The following is a 22349-nucleotide window of genomic DNA, read 5'->3' as shown; positions in this document are numbered from 1 at the left end:
TCGGTCGGTGGTGCAACCCATAAAGGGATCCCACCAGTCAGCTTCCTTGCGCCTTACGGGTTTACTCGCCCGTTAACTCGCACACATGTCAGACTCCTTGGTCCGTGTTTCAAGACGGGTCGAATGGGGAGCCCACAGGCCGATGCCAGGAGCACGCAGATGCCGAAGCACGCCAAAAGGTGCATGCTGCCAGCTACGATCGGGACGACGACGTCTCCACAAGCGTAAGAAAGGCCTGGGCTTTGGCCGCCGTCTCAATCCGCATCGGTCCATGCCCCAAGTCGATTGGCGGACTGGCTTATCACCTTTCCACATCCGACTGGAGCACATCGCCGGCCCCCATCCGCTTCCCTCNATTGGCGGATTGGCGGACTGGCTTATCACCTTTGCACATTTCATTTTATTTATTTAGTTTTTTTTAATAGGAGGTTTATAAATGGATTAATTTACTATTTGACTCTCTTTNAGATAGTTTTAGGCATTAAATTTAATTTTCAGATAATTAATTAGTTTTTTTTAATTAGAAAATCAAAAGTTAGTTGCGTTTTTTTGTTCTTCTTTTTAAATATAGATTGATTTTTTTTAACCTTTTATTTATTATATAATTATATATAATGCAAAACTACAGACTCGAGTACGGATTCTCTTGCTTCAGCTTCCTATTTTTCTTGTAATTTTTCATCATCGATTCGGGTGGGGAATGTTGTTCATCATTCTCCATCGTTCTCCATTGCCTGAAATTCATCTCTTTAGCTCTTCATTGACGATTCTTGAATCCGGAAGGAAGTTCGTCCCTGTTCTGGATTCAAATTTCTAGATTTCCAATCCACAATCCATTTCCAAGATCGAAATAATCGCTCATTCTCTCTGGAATGCATTGACATTAATCTAGAATTACATCTTGATTTTCGATTTTTTTTGGTCAGTCATGGACTTGAGATCCGGCGGTAGAAAGTTGTCTTTCGATGTGCTTCGCGGAAGCGGTTCTTATGAAGAAGACAGATCCTTAATTTTTGGCTCAAACTCTGATCCAATTTCAAATGGCGTTGAAGAATCCGTAACGCTGAATTCGATTGAGAAGCCAAATCGGAAAAAGAAGCGGCATCGTGGCTCAAAGAAGAATAAGGCGACGACGGCACCTACGGATTGCTATATTCCGGAGGATCCGATTGCTGAAAAATGCATGATCTCTAATTATGTTGTCGACAAGCCTGAAGACTTTGGGCGACTGTCCGTGGATAGAGACGATATTTGTACAAATCGATTGGAACTGCAATTGAGTTACCGTGGCTGTTCTACTGAGACTGTGGTTTATGAGGAGTTGCCTATTCCCGAGAAGAGGCGAGGAAGCATATCGATATTGGCGCAGGGAACAGAGGCGGACTGTCAAAATGTGCGCAATGATCGGTATAATTTCAGTGAGTTGAGGCAAAGAACTGTGAATGGAGATGATGTATCATCAAGGTTTGGCGATGATAAGAACGTGGAAACTTGCGTGGAAGCAAACTCTGGATTGAAGCAAAAAATTGAGCCAAATAGAAATGCGTTGCCAAGATTGGAGACTTCAGGGTCCTTGGACTGGAAGCGGCTCATGGCTGAGGATCCTAATTGTAAGTAAACTTTCCTTGTTAATTATGGTTTTTCTTGAATTCTCTTACCATTTTTTGCTTTCGATTCAGGAAAAGATTTGACTGGAAATTTTTAGTCTGCATGGCTGAGGACTATCTCACGTTTGCATTAAAACTAAATCAATCAAGCACTGCAGAAAATTACTCTGCTTCCGTTTTTATGCTTTTGGAGAACCAAAAAATTGCTTTAGAACATAATTCTGAGTCTATGCTAACCCTTTAGGCCAGAGTTTATCAAAATAGTGTTCGATTATTGCAAATTGGAAATTCAGTTATTCCAATTCTTTCTGGTATGATATAATTTCCTGGAAGAAGGAACGTATCTCTTCCAATTCTTATGTAAGTTGTTTAAAGTGAGCATGCCAGTTAAACAAGGAAATAAGAGTTGTATAGCATGTTCAGAAGGTGTCACGGTAAATTGGATACGAACAGAAGTTCTTCGTAAAGGAGATGAGAAAAAAGGAAGGTTGAGATTTTGTGCAGTTTGCTTCATCCTAGTAATGGTTACTTGTTTGGATGATATGTTTTTGGATTTGGTACAAGCCCCCATTGAACCTAGAAGTCTATAGGCAAAGAAAAGTGGAGAATTGGAACCTATTGGGATCAAAAAACTTTCACTAAAAAGAGTATGTTTCCCGAAGTTATTTGTCCTAGGAAACAATGTGGAGGGGACAATTATGTAGTTCTTGTGAAAATGGAGGTGGGAAGATAAGCTTTTGTAGCACTTCATCTGACATTTCTAGGCGAACTCATTTAGAAAGAAAAATGAGTTGGTTTTATCATTTGCTCATCCCTTGTTGATGCAGATGAGATTACATGGGAGTGTTCTTTTGCTCTGAGATAATATTTATAAAATGTGTGGGAATAGTCCATTGTGGTGATTTGGCTATGCTCCTATAATGATTAGTACTTTTTCTGGAAAAAGAAAAACTCACTTTTAACAAAATTTCACTTTGCTTTTTCCTCTCTTGAGTTTTCTTGAAATGCACATGAAGGTAACTGTTGAGATTGCCCTTTTATAAGTTCTGGGGTTGTGGTCATCCTTTCCAATCCTTTAGTAGGAGAAGAGTTTTTTTTAGTTGCTTTATGATAAAATAAGTAAATAAATAAAATAAAAATGAGGGAGGCAAAGGAACTTTTTGACTTTGTTCATCTTGTATTTAACATTTTGTTTAATTAAGAATTTGTTTTTTGTATAAAGCTTTGGTGTTCATTTGTTTTTTTTTTTTTTTTTTTTTTTTTTTTTTTTTTTTTTTTTTAATTTTCGTTTTTCATGTTTTCTTTTTTCAATTTTATTTTTTGGTTGAAGAAATAATGCCTTTAATTGAGCTATGCTAATTAAGTTGATTTATAATTTTTTTGCCATATAAGCAATAAAAATGTGAAATTATTTTTCTAATGCCACATTAATATTATAAAAATGTCTAGTCAGTTTTTTATTACTATATCGAACAGAAATGATAGGAACTGGGACCATTCAGACCTATTTCTAAAAACTTGAGGTTTAAATTCTAAGATTTTAAAACTTAGGGACCAAATGGACATGGAAAAATTTAGGGATTAAAAGTGAAATTTGGCCAGAATTTTGATAAATTCAATATAAGAAATTTTATTGTCATTCCACAATTTGTTATTATGATGATCGATTTTCGTCTTAGTTTCTCTTATTCTTGTTCACATTAAGTAAATGGGGTTAAGTTAGATGCAAGCAGAACCTAGTTAGAAGTCGTGCTGTTCTGGTTCCTATGTGGCTCAATTTATTTCATCTGTTCTGTTTTCTTAGTATGACTGATTTTTTTTCTTCAGATATGTTTTCTGCAGATAAGTCACCATTTAAATGCTACATGGAGGAAATGTTTAGTGGAAATTCATTGCGGATCAATGAAATTTGGCCAGAATTTTGATAAATTCAATATAAGAAATTTTATTGTCATTCCACAATTTGTTATTATGATGATCGATTTTCGTCTTAGTTTCTCTTATTCTTGTTCACATTAAGTAAATGGGGTTAAGTTAGATGCAAGCAGAACCTAGTTAGAAGTCGTGCTGTTCTGGTTCCTATGTGGCTCAATTTATTTCATCTGTTCTGTTTTCTTAGTATGACTGATTTTTTTTCTTCAGATATGTTTTCTGCAGATAAGTCACCATTTAAATGCTACATGGAGGAAATGTTTAGTGGAAATTCATTGCGGATCACTACCACTTTTGGCAATGAGAAAGAACGAGAAAGAGTTTATGATTCTATCTTCCGCTTACCATGGAGATGTGAATTGGTAACCTTGGCTCTCCTTTCACAATAACCAATTAGAAAGCTGCTAACTTTTTAGTACATGAGCGTAGTCTTAGTTCTATTGAGACTTGGCTTCTTTATCATTTTGATCAATCCAATTATTTGACAATTATGTCTGTCACAAGTGTAGTTTTAAGTGTTTTGTGCATTGTTTTGTAACCGTGACTTGGTTTATACTCTATTGATAGATAGATTTAAGCTTACTCCTATTTAAAAAATAATGATAAAAAATATGCCTCCTCCATTTCTTTAGGGCTCTGGGGCAGGGGGTTGTTTGAGACAAGAACTTTTAGTTTTGACAATTATTTTTGCAACATTAACTCCTAAATTTGAATTTATTGCAGCTCATAGACGTCGGCTTCTTTGTCTGCCTTGATTCATTTCTTTCATTGTTAACTGTTATGCCAACACGGATTTTGATAACTCTTTGGAGGCTTTTTATTACAAGGTTAGTTATCAGCTTCAACATCCTTTTCTTGATGAAGTTGATATGAAACTGCAGATTATGCACGTGCCTTTGAAGTGCCAAGTCATTCAGGAATCTAGCCTTTAAGTGCAGCTATGTACTAGTAGATATTTTCAAATTTATCGTATGATATTTGGATGGCTAAACACTGATGCTTGCTCAAAAGTGAGATTCTTCTTTTATAATTAGATAACAGGATGAAGGAGCTCCTATATCGTTGTGTTCAATATCAGCATGTTATTATGATTTGATATGTTGGCTGCCGTATTCCTAGAAAGCTACACTTGGTAGTGAGAGAGTAAACAATTCATGCTACACAGATCTTTATAAGTTTCCAAACATAAATAAACGTAGATTAGAGAAACATTTATGCCATTTCCTCCAAAACCAACTTGCATGTTAATTGCATTTTGTTGTGTGACAGAGGTATCTTTTGTTCTTTATTGCTTGTTTGATCTGTTCTAGAAATATTATTGCAGATGCTTGAAGCCTATAATTAGTGACTAATGTGGAGTATTTGCTTGATATCTCTCGCCTGTACATGCATCATGTTCCTGAACAAGATACTTTGATTAGTTCGCTGCCTCTGTTATTTATTTTAACATAATTTTAACATAAGGTAATTAATGATATTTAAAAATTGACAGTCACTTTCATGACAGGAAGTTCGAAAGACCTTCTTCAGCAGAGTTGTCTGATTTAGGCTGTTTTTTAATAATGGCATGCGGAGTTTCTCTCTTAGAATTGACAGGTATGGGATATGTCTTCAGATTCCATTTTTCTTAGACTTGTGGATTGAGTACCTGAGGAAATGTAAACGTAGACTCGGTGCACAAACTTTTAATATGTGCCATTTTGAAAAAATAATTAGTATGTTAGTGATTGGGACACAAAACATGGAACAAGTTCAGACATACAGAGTAGAGTCAATTGATTTAAATATGCTTTTAGATTTGAATATGTTTAATGCGCTTTAGTGCTTTCAAATCTTATGAATTGTGTTGTGTTTATAAAGTTTTACTACATGTATGTATGCTAATCCCACCTTTTAGTTTATTTCAATTTTGAATATCAAAAGAGAAATATATTTGATCCCTTCTCAAAATATGGCTGTAACTTTTTGTTGCCAACACTCTAAACAGAAGCCTTGTGCTTCAGTGTGAAGCCTCTTTCAACTTCATCCTTACCTCTTTGTTTCTGCTGAGACCAAGTGACAGAGAATTTCCTCTGAAACTTCTTACCTTTTTTTGTATGTTGCTGTGTAGAAATCTTAAGTTTTTTCTTTCCCTTCTAAGGTGTTTAAGTGCGCATTGTTTGTTTTTTCTTAAAACTATTTTTGCATCAGCCTCCAATGACAATCACTTCAATTTTTCATTTTTGGCCTGTGATGGTTGTGTCCCACATGGTTTTCTTTGCAAGAAATTGAGTATAATTCTGTTCAACTTTGAAGAAGTCTTATCTGTACACGTTATAATTTATACATTTTTAAGTTGCTAATTTTTATTTTATATTGTAAAACCTTTTCAGATATCAGCTTAATTTATCACATGATCCGTGGTCAAGGAACAATTAAACTATATGTCGTTTACAATGTATTGGAGGTTAGTTGAGAATCAGGTGTAGAATAATCATACTTTTAATCTAGTGCTTTATCAATTTGATAGATTTTCAAATGCATTGATCTTTAATTTATGGAATTGTTTTCATTATGTTCTTCTCGATATTTGGAGACAAATCCAAATTTTTTAGGGGAAACAAAATATATTTCTCCATAGACAAAGAACAGTCTGAGGGACGGGGGTAGAGAGAACCACATAAGAGCCTTCCAATCATACAAAATCAGGAGGTTATAGGTGCAAAAGAGTTTCTTATAGTTTGTACACCATCGAAGAAGAAGTATGCTTTTAGTTTAAGTTTAATGTTTTTGCAAAAAGGTTTAATTATTTTGCAATTTAATCTATATTTGTCAAACAGTTTGTTATTTTGCATCTCTGGGAGAATTTCTTATAGTATTGTGTTCCTGTTCGTCTTATTGTTTAAGAATATTAATATTTGTAATCTTTGTTCCCTGTTTCAGATATTTGATAAACTATTTCAAAGTTTTGGTGGAGACGTGCTGCAAACTTTATTTAATTCTGCAGATGGACTAGCAAATTGTCCATCTGAAAACGTGGGCTTCTGGATTGGAAGATTCATTTCTGATCAAATTTTGGCTGTGGCTGCCTCAAATATCCTTCTCTTTGAATTCTACAATCTTTCTCATATAGTTATAGATATTGTGATTCTCCTTTGGCTCCTTGACTATTCATACTTATTCATTCTTTTATCCTATTAGCTCAGGCAATTACCCTATCAACCTGCATTGTGGCACATAACAACGCCTTGCTCGCTTTGCTGGTGTCTAATAACTTTGCAGAGATTAAAAGCAATGTATTTAAGCGTTACAGCAAGGACAATATCCACAGCTTGGTTTATTTTGGTATGTCAGCTTCTTTTGTTGCATAATCACAATTAGGAGTCCTAAAAGCAAATGAAAAGCTTCGACAAAATCGCATCAAATAAGTTCCATAAGTAATAGAAATACAATAGAAGCATAACATTTGCATCCTAAGCTGCTCTAATGAAGATTCCTGTTATTGATTGTGATGGATTCAATTGAAATAAGTTCCTGTTATTGATTGTGATAGATTCAATTGAAAGATTCCACATTTTGGCATTTCTCTTGTTTGTTTTGGCTCAAAACATTTTGGAGGCGGAGGGTCCCTGGTTCTGGAATTTTCTCTATGTAAGTTCTCTCATGACCATCTTTACTTGTTAACATTTTGTTACGAAGTTGATTAGTATAATTACTTTTCTAATTATTTTTGTTTGGTGGCTGCAGAACGCCCTAATGGTTTTCATCTGTGAAATGCTCATTGATATCATAAAACACTCATTCTTAGCTAAATTCAACGGCATAAAGCCTATTGCATATGCAGAGTTTCTTGAAGACCTTTGCAAACAGGTTACTTTCTCATTTTTTTTTACCTTTATTCGTTAATAAATCCGCCAATTTGATCTCATATATGCATAATCTAACCTTTTTTTTTTTTTTTAATTGTTCTTACATCCATCCTTAGGCTCTAAATATGCAAAGTGAAGATGCAAAGAAAAATTTGACATTTATTCCGGTTGCGCCAGCATGTGTGGTATGGATGCTTTTTCTATAATTTAGATATCTTTCTTTGAATGGAAAAATAACTTAATTCATGATTGAAAAGTTAAGAATTTTTTTTACTATAAAAATATAGCGTAAGAAACCCCCAAGTATGAGCTCATCCGGCCCACCCCTGACCTGCTGGGTTGGGTGGCCGGGTTAGCACCCCTCGTCGCCTCTGTACTCGAAATAGATGCGCTGCGCTAACCAGCGTGTAACCTTCTTACCCCTACCCCTCTTCTGGTTATGCCATTACCAACTTTCCCCTGCCATTACCAACTTTACCCTACCCCTCTTTTGGTTATGCCATTACCAATCGCCGGTAACCCCCGGGCCGGCTGCCCCTGACCTAATAAGAACAATTATCTTTATGACCAAACAAGGACCAGCTTACTTCTCAAACGAGAGTTCCATGATCCCGACCAGAAACTTGATAAATCTTGATAGCTTATGTAGGACATGTGCTTCTTGGATTGTCTTGCCTCATGATATGATCGACTTAATGTTTAAAACATTTATGCAACAGAACCCTTGAATTGTCCACGGATTATGATCAATTTTGCTAGCTTGAGTTTAAATTTCTTTATGCATCAAGTATTGCTATCATGTATGAACTAAAGATTCAGGAAGATGTATCCAATTCCACTTGAATAGCCTGAAATGGACCTATACTTGTGGAGTATGGTATATTTGGAAGTTCAGTTAAAAAATTTGGATGCATAAAGTGTTGTTGTTGCGCATTCGATATAGGTCATTCGCGTGCTGACGCCGGTATATGCTGCCCTTTTTCCTTACAATCCTCTCCCATGGAGGTTTCTTTCGGTTCCGCTCCTCTTCGGTGTGACCTATGTGATGCTCATAAGCCTCAAGCTTTTGGTTGACGTAAGTCTGCAGAAGTATGCAACTTGGTATATCGACCGATGCCGAAAGAGGAAGCACCATCTCCATGCTGACTAATCTGAAGAAGGATCTAAATTAACTTGCACATATTATAATCGAGTGACATTGCTACTTCAAGTGGTCGCCATGACATGCACAATGTGTAGAGGACAACTCACCTTGCTCATGCTATGCGTCGAAGCAGCAACCTTGAAAGCGTTTTTGCCACAGGTTTTTTGCAGTATTGTTATATTTTTCGGTTTCAAAATTAAAACTGTGAATATAAAGGGAAAAAGAAAAATGAACTTTTGCATCAATTGCAATTTACTACCATCTTATAGGAAGAGGTTGTGGCTTATGGAGTTGGCAATCACACTCTAATATGGTCCACACAAGAAATTGTATTACTGAATAAAAATAATAATATTAGAAAATATTTTGCAATATATTTCCCCAATAAGTTTTTTTTTTTAGGAGAAATTCTATCATTTTTTAAATATCGATGATTGAATGTTTTATATTATAATGTTTATACCGATGCATTTGGAGAGTCGTACGAACTCAAAGTTTTAGAGCTACTACGAGTCTTTAAATTTTCAATTTTATATTTTGTAAAATAAAATTGTGGTGATACCAAAAGATTGTCTAATAGATTTTTTTTAATGTATAAGACCGAATCCATTCGATTTCTAAAAAGGATTACTAATCCTTAACTTTTCAAGGAATCATTCATCGTGAATGACTGATTTTTTCTCAATCTTTTCGACCTTAGTTTCAGAGGAGCAAGTCGGAAAGATTAAGTAAGTAGTATTTAACCGTATCTTCTTGTTCTCTTGAAGCAAAAATTAGTTTTAGACTCTGCTTTCATGAACTCGGTTGAATGTGGTCTTCTCGATGAACTTTTCGACGATCGACTCCTGACGGTATGCAGTAGCAAAAGAAAGAAAAAAAAAAATTGTCAACAACAGTTTTTATTATATTTATTTATTTTTGCATCAATTTTTAGCCATACACTCCAATTTCCCAATTACTCACCACATTTTTCCACTAAACTTTCTGGCCCAAATTCAAAGGTCCAACAACTATTTGGGCCAATTGCGAAAACGAAGCCCATTTAGAGTCCGCCAGTAAATGATGGGCCTTGCAATAAACCCCAACTCGGCTGCTAGGGTTTTTGCGGCTCCACCGTTTTCTCTGCTTTGCCTCTATAAATTTCCCTGAAATTGCCGCTTGTATTCATTCAAAGTAAAAGAAAAATCAGATCTGAAGCTTCTGCTACTGTGGTACCATCTTCCACCTCCATGTTTATAGTCCGTTGTTCAAATTGATTGGTGGATGTTTTAGGTTCATCTTTTCGTTTATTTGAATCCAAGAATTTGGTTTCTGTGGTCATTGATTTCTCATTGTTCTTCAGTTTTCTGCTCAAATTTGGGGTTTCGAATTTGTATTTTTCGAATATGATTCGTTTTTTTTTTGGNTTTGACTAGCAGTATATATTGTCCTCTTTGAGCTCACTGTCAGTGCTCAGTGTAGTTTAAGTCTACCTCTAGCAAATATTGTTTGTTATTGCTTGGGGCATTACATCTATGAACATATACCGCTCCACGATTCAAACTCTTCGCTTCAGCCACCCAACTCAACTATCATTTTTAAACTAAAAGTAGCACAAAACTGTGCATGAGACTTTCGTCTCACAGCTCCTAAGCTAAGTGATAAAAGAAAGAACTCATCATCTTCTTTCCTTTTTTTATTATCTCCATGTATAAGACCGAATCCATTCGATTTCTAAAAAGGATTACTAATCCTTAACTTTTCGAGGAATCCTTCATCGNGGCTCCACCGTTTTCTCTGCTTTGCCTCTATAAATTTCCCTGAAATTGCCGCTTGTATTCATTCAAAGTAAAAGAAAAATCAGATCTGAAGCTTCTGCTACTGTGGTACCATCTTCCACCTCCATGTTTATAGTCCGTTGTTCAAATTGATTGGTGGATGTTTTAGGTTCATCTTTTCGTTTATTTGAATCCAAGAATTTGGTTTCTGTGGTCATTGATTTCTCATTGTTCTTCAGTTTTCTGCTCAAATTTGGGGTTTCGAATTTGTATTTTTCGAATATGATTCGTTTTTTTTTTGGTTTTGTATGTCTCGAACTGTTGTTAGGTCGCCTCTAAGGATGATCATCAAAATTAACTTTCGTTCTTCCGAGATTTTCCATGCGGAAACGATTTGGAGACCTGAACTGAAGAGGCTATAACTACAGTGCCTTTTGTTTTTGTTACTTATTGATTTTGAAAAGTTTTGGTTGCTTTGGTTTTTGGTTTTTGGTCTTGACTACTAGGGCTATGGTTTTCTCTTTCCATCTCATTTTTAACTTTGAGTTTTCGATACAGATTTTCTTTCTTAGTTCATCGAGTTNCTCAACTATCATTTTTAAACTAAAAGTAGCACAAAACTGTGCATGAGACTTTCGTCTCACAGCTCCTAAGCTAAGTGATAAAAGAAAGAACTCATCATCTTCTTTCCTTTTTTTATTATCTCCATGTATAAGACCGAATCCATTCGATTTCTAAAAAGGATTACTAATCCTTAACTTTTCGAGGAATCCTTCATCATATGCAGTAGCAAAAGAAAGAAAAAAAAAAATTGTCAACAACAGTTTTTATTATATTTATTTATTTTTGCATCAATTTTTAGCCATACACTCCAATTTCCCAATTACTCACCACATTTTTCCACTAAACTTTCTGGCCCAAATTCAAAGGTCCAACAACTATTTGGGCCAATTGCGAAAACGAAGCCCATTTAGAGTCCGCCAGTAAATGATGGGCCTTGCAATAAACCCCAACTCGGCTGCTAGGGTTTTTGCGGCTCCACCGTTTTCTCTGCTTTGCCTCTATAAATTTCCCTGAAATTGCCGCTTGTATTCATTCAAAGTAAAAGAAAAATCAGATCTGAAGCTTCTGCTACTGTGGTACCATCTTCCACCTCCATGTTTATAGTCCGTTGTTCAAATTGATTGGTGGATGTTTTAGGTTCATCTTTTCGTTTATTTGAATCCAAGAATTTGGTTTCTGTGGTCATTGATTTCTCATTGTTCTTCAGTTTTCTGCTCAAATTTGGGGTTTCGAATTTGTATTTTTCGAATATGATTCGTTTTTTTTTTGGTTTTGTATGTCTCGAACTGTTGTTAGGTCGCCTCTAAGGATGATCATCAAAATTAACTTTCGTTCTTCCGAGATTTTCCATGCGGAAACGATTTGGAGACCTGAACTGAAGAGGCTATAACTACAGTGCCTTTTGTTTTTGTTACTTATTGATTTTGAAAAGTTTTGGTTGCTTTGGTTTTTGGTTTTTGGTCTTGACTACTAGGGCTATGGTTTTCTCTTTCCATCTCATTTTTAACTTTGAGTTTTCGATACAGATTTTCTTTCTTAGTTCATCGAGTTTTCATGTTCCTAGAAAATTTACGATCTCGTTTTTGTTCTTTAGTTTTGCATGATTGGTGGATATGTTAAATGTTCTTGGCCCTAATGATGACCATAATTGAAACTTTCGTTCTCCTGAGGCAATCAATGCTGAAAAACATTGGAGACCTGAACTGAAGGGTTAAGATTAATTTCATGTACACTCTTGAAGAATGTTTTTGTCTCTATTTTTCATTATCTTCTTGGGCATCTTGCTTACAACGCTGGCCACTTACATTTTCAATAGGATTATCTCCAGCATTTCCAAAACCATAATGGGTTTTCACTTTCAAGGCTCATATTTTGAAGGGAATTCTGGGAATAAAGAATTGAGTCGAACACTTGTTTGGCTTGATACATGACTTCCCTTCTATGCCTTTAGTAATTTGATAATAGAAAGTCTTGGACTCGTTAGTGATACACACGGGTCACATCCATTATCGATGTTGAGATACGTTAGGACATTGGAAGGATATATGGAATGCCTCTGCATTGACGAATTTGTTTTCATTCATGGCAAAAGAATAATCAACTAATGGAACATCAAAAGATTGACCCAAAATGTGCTTATCTCAATGCCTTGGGGCATTGGGATGTGGGGGTTTGCTGATCTAATGCTATATTTTCAAACGATGAGAATATGGCTTCACAAGCTAGACTGAAAAGGTTAGTGTGGGAAGGTTTGATTAAGCTTTTGGGACAATGTCAGGGCTTTTGACCTGTGTTGTAATATGATCTTTGGTTATGCCCGAGAGATGTGGACAATGTATTTTCTTAGCACTAATCCTTCGGCTCCTAGGAGGAGGGGGCATTAGGTGATGTGACTTTGTATTTAGGTTCCAAAAACTGGTAAAGCGACCTATGAACAAAGTGAATTCATAATCAAGTTGTTCTTGTGTGACGGTGAGTCCATAGAGAATATATCAAAGGGGAAAACAGATTGCAGAAAAGCAATCCCGCTCACCCAGTCAACCTGAACACAAGTCCTTTGGAAAATTAGATGGCACAATCCCTTCCAACCAGCTAATTCTTGGAGTTGAATACCCTTTTTACTCAAGTTTCAGCAGGGTTCTTTTATCCTTGTTCTGTAAACTGGTTGCTGGTTGATCTAATTGGACCTGACCCCGGACATGCGAGAGCTGAGCCAGGGATGACAAGGCTTAATGAAGTCACACTATTAACCTGCGACAAACTGGACTTGCCACTCATCTTGAATTTGTTCACAGGTTGCTTTCTGTTGTCTTCGTTGTGTCCTTCCTCAAAGACTCCTCGCCATGTCAGTGAGTGGTCATAATGATGATTTGTTGTAACAAAGGATTTGGCAGACGAGAGATGAAATTTTGATATGTAATGAAAGGTGGCTTCTAATACGATCATCAATTATAGTTTGTCATGATTGTGATGTATATCAATCAAGTATTAGATATCTTGAAAATAACTTGTAAGGTCATCTCTTATAATCTAATTGCGCCCAGTATTGCAATCCTAATGCCATCTCATGTAATATATTTTATACTTGATTGCACAAGGAACAAGGCCAGTATAAGGAGCCTGCTGCCATTTCATGAGATACTTAACTTTGAGATCCTAAACATGTCTTATTCCCCACTTGAATTTACTCCCTAATTGTGAGTACTTGATGAACCAAATTGTCTCAAATTTGCATCTACTGATTCAACCTTCACCGTGGACCATATTTCTTAGTTTAGAACATCTTCATGGGAACACCATTTCAGATCTTTCTACCCCCAGGAGTGGACTATATCTCTGTTTCCACCCATGACGACAGAACCAATTGAAGCATATCTGCCCATTTATGGCAATGTTCATCTAGAAATGTTCATTTAACTGGTAGGACCTCGGGTAAGAAATCCTCATTTAAACATGAAATGAAAACATAAAATGAGAAGAAAATAGAGAGATTTCTTTTAGATAGCTAAATGATGTCAATGACTAAGATTATATTCTTCATCCATGTTCCTACCTAAGGATTGAAATATAAAGTAGGGGCGAGGATAGAGAAGGCTTCCCAATCCCTACTCACCTGTGGACATCTCTATGTTCCCCACTTGGTATATTCCTACTCCCTCGTAGCTGAGCTACGAAACTAAGCTAATGGAGAGATGGGCCTTCACATTTATGAGTTACCAGAAGTTCAGAAACTTAAATTTCATCGCATTCAGATACTACTAAAAATTCCAACTTCACTAGCATCTTCTTTTGAATATTTAACCCATAACTAAAAGAAGACCATGAAAGACACTACTGGAGAGGCCAAAAGGAAGCACAGTTACATATGGTGATCTAACTAATGCCATAACTTGAAGAAGACCTTAAGCTAATTCCATATAAACAATGTTCCATAGATACCAAACAAAATGAGAAGCTCAGTTAGCTGTACATGATTATCATATGGAAGCATAAAATATGTTGAATAAACAGAGACTTCAACGTAGATAGATACAAAATCCCAAAAATATAACATACATTACAAAAAATGGTAGAATAAATATTCATGTAAGATATCAAATGCCAATTATAGTAATAAAGAATGCCTAAAAATGCATACAAAAAGGCTTCGTTTCCTTTGATTGCCATTGTGTTAAATGGATTTTACAACAGAACCAAAACATCAGCATTGTCACAATCCCTGGAGATTATATACTTCATGGTACAAAATGAGTAAAAAACAATACAAGTTTGATTCTCACCTGGATCTCCTTTTATCAAACAGCATCCTGGTTTCTCAGACTCCTCATTTGAAGATGTGCCAAGTTTCTTTTACACAGCCTACAGATATCATTCCAAGTTACAATTTCCCAAAAAGTCAGCATACCTAAATGTCCAAAAACTAATGAATATTACGTCCATGAACATATTAAAACAAAATTCTACAAGAATTAAAATGTGTAATCAGTCTCATGGAATTTTTCGTGCTCCAGACCTTTCTTCGAATCAGCTATTTATATCAAAGGTTAGTCAGACCCTCCTCGTAATTTAGAGTCTTGGCTGCTGTAAGAAGCATATCCATTCCTCCCCTGCCTGTATCCGATTCTTCATCACCTCCATTGATCCGTTTCTTGCCCGACTTTCCAAATGTATCTTTACCTCTCTTACTTCGCTTGTTTTCAAAATTCTCATACGCCATTTTCACCCTGCGAATTGCCTGGATTCCAGCTTCACATTTGCTACAAAACCATTGTCCTTTTGGAATTGCAGCAAGTGGGGGTCTCATACAATAAATGTGGTATCCGTGATCACAACCATCGCATAAAACAATCTTGTCGTCGTCTTGATTTATGAGGCATGCTCTGCAAAGACAAGAAGGGCAATACCAGCATGTATCGTAAGATTTTAACTGGTTTTTAGTCAAGCACCTGGTGTGATAAAATTGATGAGGGCAGAATAGGTGGCTACACATTCTATATTTATCACCGCCTTCTACTCCATTTCCACAAATTTTGCAAGGGCCTAAATCTTGGCTGTCCTTTAGTTGTTCAAATCCATCATCCGTACAATAATTCGGATTGTCGTCCCCATGAAAATGATTGTGTTCACTTGTTTCCAGAATTTCACCAACTCCATTGGCTAGCATTGTGGGCGTATTCAACCTCTCACACACAACACAGTTGTCATGACGCAAACTAAATCCACTTCCAGTGCAACTCGCACAGTACCAACTCTTAAGGGGAATCTCTTTGACGGGAGGTTTGATGCAGGATATATGGTAAATTTCCTCGCATGAATCACAAACCAGACAATTAATCCCTTCTGCTTTCTCTCCACAACTTCTGCAGGCACAAACTTTATACGCACCATAACCATCCATATGCTCTGCTTTAGCATGAGAGGGTGATTCCCAAGTAGAGGACTAAATGGACAAGAAATTTGCATGTCAGTAAAAATAACAAAACATTTTAAAATCCAACTCTATACAGATGAATTCAAGAGGCAATTAGTAAATTAGCTTTGATGATGTTACAAACCCTTTAAACAAATGAATGAACTTAAGACCCACAATGTGAGGACAAGGTGCATTCATAATTGTTACACGTTGATATCCAATCATAATATACATACAATATTTTTAGTACAACTTGCAAGGTGGGGGGTCGAACCATTGATCTTTAGAATGGCAATTGGTGCCTTAATCATTGAACTATGATAAGACAAATGTAGTTGCTTTTTACCTTCATATTTCAAAACTACTGGTAAGAAATACCTCTCGGGGATGAAGAAATTTTCATGTTCTAAGTGGGAATTCTAGTTTACCCTCTGATGTTAAGTGATAACATACTGAAGAGTGGGGACAAGACTCTTAGGAGAGACCTTAATATAAAATATAAAAAAGGAGAAATACAAGATGCAAAAACCAGAACCTTTTAACTCTACAGAACCAATAGAGTGGGAGAGAACCATACAAGAGAAAGGAAGCCAACGGGAAAATGCAGTATATTATTCCCATAAATATCAATCTGAATATCTGTATCTCAAGCATGACATAGGCGACATGTGAGATATACCATTTTTAAAGAACTAAAACAAATTCAAGTATATAATTTTTAAAATATATTTTTGAGCTCCCTTTCATGTAGCCTTCCAAAGAAAGTCTTAATTTTTATATCAAACAAATAACATGCCACTTGGGCCTCCTTTTTGTAGCCCTTTGGTCTCAGGGGGACTCCTCATCTCCCCTCTATTGTATCTTCTTACCTACAATATATGGTCTCTATTTCTTATAAAAAAGAAAAACAAAAACAAATACCATTATCCCACTATTTTAGGCATTTGGAGATGACTTGTTGCACATCAATAGGATGCTTCTTATAAAAAATAACCTTAATTAACACAGATGGACGTGAAAGAGTCCTACATGCACGAAACACCAAATAGATGAGGTTGATAATTCAAAAGGTAGACCTATGATGCCAAGATACCAAGACCCATATGAGGTGATAGTGGAGCAGTTGAAGACAGTGGTACATGATGTTGTGATTATTAAGGATGAACCGAGCTAAGGGTAATTCACTTAGGGTACAAATAGTCTAAAACTTAGCCTACAATTACAAAAGAACTTAATTTGAATAGACAAAGTTCTACAACTAAATGAAAGTTAAATCCAGTCTAGTTAAACAACACCTGAACAACGTGGTGTCTTAGTGCTTCAATCTTCCTTTTCCCATATATTTGTCTAAAGCAATATAGTTATTAAATTTTTGTACAATTTTTCAATAAAATAATACAAAATGCAGCATAATACAAGCTCTTTTACCTCATGTTTTCCATCTTCAAATACATTGCGTCCTGAAACTCCTACCTACATGGTTGAAAATTGCAAGAAAATCAAAGATAGAAGGGTCAAACACCAGTGGTAACCACAATAGATTGCAGATTAAACCAGATAGCATTTTAAAAGAAAATAGGATAGATATGATTAAAATATATAGTCTATAATTCTTATAGCATCATATCAATTGCTGAAGATACTTGTTTTCACCTTTTCTCGATAAGTAGTTCTGGAGAAGTCTGAGAGGCTTTCTGCCAATGATACCAATTCTGTACCGATGGCTTGAAATTTTCTCCATATCTGAAGAAAATCAAACATAATTGTTATGTAATGGAAAATCAAGACAAAGTAATGGAGTATAGCTGTGGTTGAAAGTACAATTTCAACACCAACAAATAGTATCCAAACTTCCCCGAGTTTAGAAATCAGAAAATGGGGAATAGCATATTTGAAGCGACAATCCAAATGATATCTAATGTAGAAACAAAAGTGCAAAAAGGAAATAAACAATTTCATAAAAGCTATTTTTCAATATGAACGATGAAAATATAATGTGAAAAAAGGTGTGTAAAAGAATGCCTGCTGAAATAGAACATAGGGACTGTCAGAAATACAAAGAAAGCAAGCATTAAACATGAAAAATTGGAAAAGAAACATTAAGTTGGTTCTCTTTTCTCCAGAAATAAATATTTAGCTCATTTTCTAAGCACTTGTGATAAATAAAAAGTCTCGCAAGAAATTCAGCAAAAATGTAAAATAAAGGTAAGAATAAAAAGTGAAACAAGATAATCAAATATTGCCTGTTGTACGTCAGAGAGGAAGAGCGTGGGTGAATTTTCATAAGCTCCTTCTTTGATCCTTGAGTTTACAAGACTAAAGTCAAAAACATTATCAGCCTTGATTCCTCTGAAATTTTCAGATAGAAGCTTACACAATGAGATAAACTTCTGAGAATCTATAATACTCAAGAAAGCTCGCCAGCAACTCTCATTAACACTACATCTGTCTGGGTTTTCTAATGATCCATTTGATACAACACCATTCTCTCTATGAGATGCCATCTGAACTGTACTAGACACTGATCCAGTACGTGCAAGGTCATTATTGCTGTTTGCATCTTGAGCATCAAATTTCTGCGCAAATATTGCAGGAGGTGAATGAGAGTGATTTAAAAACTGAACCAAAACAAGAAAAGATTCCAGAATAAGATCTACATGAAAAACATATTTGGAGCTAACCCTAAATCTTGAGGGGTCATTGGCGCCTGAATTAGTAGCAAGGCCATCATTGACACACATCGGTACATTGTCCCCATTGACACTTGATAAGTGGCACATCTGCTTTAAAAAAACCGATCTCCAGAGGTCATCAGGGGACTCATCTAAATTGACCATTGGAGGATGGACATGATCACAGGAGTTACTGCCTCTTAGCAAATGTAAAGTTTCTTCAACAGTCTGAAAACAAATGGAAGTAGACTGAGAAGAAAAAAAAACCAACGCACCATATACCAAAGCACCTAAGCTTTCAAGAATATAGAGAACTTTATTTTTTGGTCCGTTGCATTAGATAAATCTATGTAAATTACATGGTTCTTCGTTTTATTTGTACGATTACAATATTTGTATGAAAACTGTTCCATTTATCTTCAACCAAACTTCCCATGAAATAAGAAAACATCGCAAAAGCATATAACTTCCTTTTTGTCTTTGAACTTGTGATCACCCAAAGAATGTGTACTAAACTGCCCACTGGCCCCCAAGGAGAAGCCCCGTTAGTAAGGATTTGAGATGGTTGGGGAAAGTCATCAACGTTTTAGTTCAAACCTCCAAGTGGAAACTAAACAATGATGTTCTTGAGGTCTCTAAAGTCAGTATAGGGGCGTGCAAAGTCTTCCCATAACATAACAAAGTGGGCACAAAACCTCAATACAAACCAAAGAAAACTTTAATGCTTTTGAAGATAATGACACGTTAGGCATAAGAGAGAGAGAGAGAGAGAGAGAGAGAGAGAAAAGAGTAATAATAGTAATAACAGTGAAGCGTTTAGGAATCAGGTGCAATAAGAATACCAGATAACCTCAATAAGAGAAATCCCTGTCAAAGGTAAAGGAATAGATAATCATGTTTAAATCTTCTTAGAGATACATAAATAAATAAAATACTCTATTTTTATGTCCTTTGGTTTGACATGGTCTTCATTTCTAAAATAATGTGCCAATCAATTAATGTCATTTCATATAGCATGTTCATTTTTGTCTTTTTGTTTCATGGTCAGCATGTTTGAAATCCTATCTAAAAATTGTTCCTATTCCACCCTAAACAAATTTCTAATTACAGCAAGATTTGAATAATTTGGCCTTATAGCGCTAGGCATTCAGCCAATAACTGCCCAAGCTTTAAAAGAACTAGGCTCCAAATAATGGAAGACAATGCGTCCCTTAACAACATTGTCACAAAGAACACTGTGGTAGTTGGAAGAACCCTTGCAAGATTTCTCCTTAGAGTGCAATAAATGCAATATCCTTCCCAAACACCATCAAGCAAGCAAAAAGATTGAACTTTATTCCTAGATTAGGGTGCATTTGGTTAGGGACCAAAAAGCATAAATTTGAAAATGAGGGATTTATACAGATACTACACTTGAAACTTAGCCACGAGGACAAGAAAGGCATTGAAAATAAGGGATTTAATGACAGATGGAGTTGTATTCCATGTTTACATTATTTTGAGTAGCAGATTTCGAATCTGACAGCACTAAAAATATGAGAATATTGTTTTCAAAATTTCTACTTTCTAAGTCATAGAATCCATATATTACTTTCAGAAGTAAACCCACCGAACAAAAGTTCACATAGTTCATATGACTCAATGATTCTGAATCTGAAAATAAAATATTGCATCTTGATAAGATACTAAATAGACCCTTAGCTTTTCAGACAAACAAGAAAGAAATGTATATCATCTCAAGAATACCAGGTGAGAAAATACATTCACATAAGTTGAAAGAAAAACTATGAGAAGTTATACTTTAAAATATTACAAAAGAAAAAACATGAGTTAAGCATCATAAATATGAACTTTTCACTTCGTTAAGATATCTGCAAAGAGAAACTTATGCAAAAATTTCACCAGCATAAAAATTCTAAAGAAAAAGAAACCACAATGATCTTGACATGCCTAGTCTAATGCCAAACAACTTGATCCTGTCTCAAGTAAACTCAATACCGGAGAGTTTCTCTCCAAAGAAAAACCCCAACTGGTTTCCAGTTATACAATTAATACCCAAGAGGACCAAAGTTGCACAATCCTATAATACGTTTTCTCTTTGATGACTGCCAGCCAAATAAATCCCATCAACAATTTTGAGACAGTTCTCCAGTACACATTTCCATGAAGAACATCGTTCCACAATCACTTTGTAAATTGCAATTAGTATCAAATGATCAACGGATAACACAACACAGCTGCATTTTATCGCTAAACTGAGGGATTATTTATTTTTTAAAAATCATAACAAGGAAAATTTGAAATAAGGACCACCGAAGACCTACAAAAACAGAAGGTTAAGGCCTCCATAGTTTGCAAATATAATTACTTGAAAATTAGATAACAACTTAACCATTTCTTTTACCCCAAAAAACAATAAAAAGCATTAATTCTTCCAAATTCCTAAAGCAAAAGAATATCATGAATCTTTAAGGGTTTCATCACACTAAATCTGGTTGCAGCAACTCTACATTCCAAAGTCGCCTACCATCCGACAACAAAAGTCAGTTCACCTACAAGTTTTTCACCTAGTATGGGGCAGTATGATAATGTCAAATTCGAAAACAGATCGACAGCTTTTCCTAACCACCATTATTTTACCTTAAGAACATATGCACTTAAAGCAACTTAAAGTAGGTGTTCTTAAGTTTTATACAGTGTTCAAAGGTTAAATTCTGTGTAGAATCCAAAATTTCACGTTCCGACTTTTCCTTGATACTTTTATGAATTTAACACGATTTGTATATATTACATCTCATAAAACTTACAGTCTCTAATACAAGTACGTGGCCTAAGTTCAAATCCAACAAAAAACTGCCAAGAAGAATACAAGGGTAAACTAATTTGGAGTAAAATGGAACAGGCGCACATAATTAATTGAATTTGTAATAGATTGAAAGAGGGAGAGAAATACGGACCACAAATTGACCACTAGCTTCTACATGAGTCTTGCCATTTCCTTTGCATTCGCTCCCACAAGTCAACTTAGTCTGCTTCCGCCTCTTGTAAGTTCGAAAACCATCGCTAGTTCCTGGAACCCCTTCAGTTACAACATTCAAAATCCCCATCCCGATTCCATTTTCCCCTGCCTCGCTCTTCACGAACTTGACCTCCAAAGCACGTCCCGTGAAATCCCCATTGCTTTTCCTATTTTCAATAATCATCTGCCCGGCACGAAAAAAAAAACCCTAAATTCCGGATAGAATTAGGGTTCCGATGGTCGCATGTGTTACCAGATTCTGAAAATTCCCGTGGAATCCACACTCCCAAGCTTCGAAAACTAATGATAAGAACCGAAAAGCACACTTAGTTCACTAGAAGAAATCAATTCCATTTCACAAGAAGAACACAAAACCAAAAATATTCACACCACTAGCACTATAATTCTCTCTGCAACTTCCCGTCTAGGAAAAACCTCAAGTTCGACATATTCAACAAATAAGCAGCTAATTCAAACTAATCAAGTGACTCCAAAACAAAATTCTGAACAACGAAACTACAAAACTCGAAAACACTACATTGTTCTTCGTTTCTCAGCACGAATTTCTCAGCAAACCAAACAGACAGACAACAAGAAATGAATTTGAAAAAGAATGAACAGAATAAAGATTAACAAGAGAGAGAGAGAGAGAGAGAGAGAGAGAGAATCATACTTGAGCAAAGGAAATGTGGCGAAGAGAAGATGCAGCTGACAGGGTAACTCCGAATCCAAGAGGCGGGAGAGCAGTAGATGAAGTCTCTTTTGGTTAAACCAGCGGTTCTATCTTGGTCCCCTTTTTTCAAAAAAAATCTGAGACTGGCAGCCGTTTTGTGCCGACGAAGCGGTTTATTTTTCAGACCGGACCGGTTACGCGGTTTGGATGTGCGGTTTACT

General features: G+C 35.8%; 2 protein-coding genes and 3 non-coding genes across 7 annotated transcripts; 4 read left to right on the top strand and 1 right to left on the bottom strand.

Moving 5' to 3' along the window:
- Positions 1–630: 630 nt before the first annotated feature.
- On the top strand, positions 631–8903 carry LOC111797626 (protein POLLEN DEFECTIVE IN GUIDANCE 1-like). The gene is made up of 11 exons (XM_023680686.1): positions 631–1610; positions 3750–3901; positions 4263–4366; positions 5047–5135; positions 5912–5985; positions 6462–6612; positions 6696–6863; positions 7072–7169; positions 7266–7388; positions 7504–7572; positions 8331–8903. Exons 1-11 carry the CDS (start codon positions 929–931, stop codon positions 8535–8537), a joined length of 1917 nt encoding a protein of 638 aa, XP_023536454.1. The 5' UTR covers positions 631–928; the 3' UTR covers positions 8538–8903.
- A 1716-nt stretch (positions 8904–10619) lies between these two features.
- LOC111797777 lies at positions 10620–10705 on the top strand. Its single transcript, XR_002815603.1, has one exon. It is a non-coding gene; the product is annotated as a small nucleolar RNA Z159/U59 (small nucleolar RNA).
- Positions 10706–11650: 945 nt separating this feature from the next.
- LOC111797776 lies at positions 11651–11736 on the top strand. The gene has a single exon (XR_002815602.1). It is a non-coding gene; the product is annotated as a small nucleolar RNA Z159/U59 (small nucleolar RNA).
- Positions 11737–11979: 243 nt separating this feature from the next.
- LOC111797775 lies at positions 11980–12064 on the top strand. The gene has a single exon (XR_002815601.1). It is a non-coding gene; the product is annotated as a small nucleolar RNA Z159/U59 (small nucleolar RNA).
- Positions 12065–14400: 2336 nt separating this feature from the next.
- On the bottom strand, positions 14401–22238 carry LOC111797167 (PHD finger protein EHD3-like). Of its 3 annotated transcripts, none has more exons than XM_023680101.1 (8): positions 22129–22238; positions 21394–21755; positions 18446–18664; positions 18008–18340; positions 17418–17507; positions 17193–17237; positions 14865–15791; positions 14401–14756 (listed from the first exon to the last, which is right to left on the bottom strand). In XM_023680101.1, exons 2-7 carry the CDS (start codon positions 21637–21639, stop codon positions 14889–14891), a joined length of 1836 nt encoding a protein of 611 aa, XP_023535869.1. In that variant the 5' UTR covers positions 21640–21755; positions 22129–22238; the 3' UTR covers positions 14401–14756; positions 14865–14888. The 3 variants fall into 3 exon arrangements, with proteins under 3 accessions (XP_023535869.1, XP_023535870.1, XP_023535868.1); XM_023680102.1 differs by having other exon boundaries at positions 14401–14710; XM_023680100.1 differs by having other exon boundaries at positions 14401–15791.
- Between the last annotated feature and the right edge of the window lie 111 nt (positions 22239–22349).

The sequence above is a fragment of the Cucurbita pepo genome, chromosome LG06 (assembly GCF_002806865.2).
Source record: "Cucurbita pepo subsp. pepo cultivar mu-cu-16 chromosome LG06, ASM280686v2, whole genome shotgun sequence".
NCBI classification, from domain to species: Eukaryota; Viridiplantae; Streptophyta; class Magnoliopsida; order Cucurbitales; family Cucurbitaceae; genus Cucurbita; species Cucurbita pepo.
Note: the sequence above shows the minus strand (reverse complement) of the source record. Positions and strands in the feature narration are given on the sequence as shown.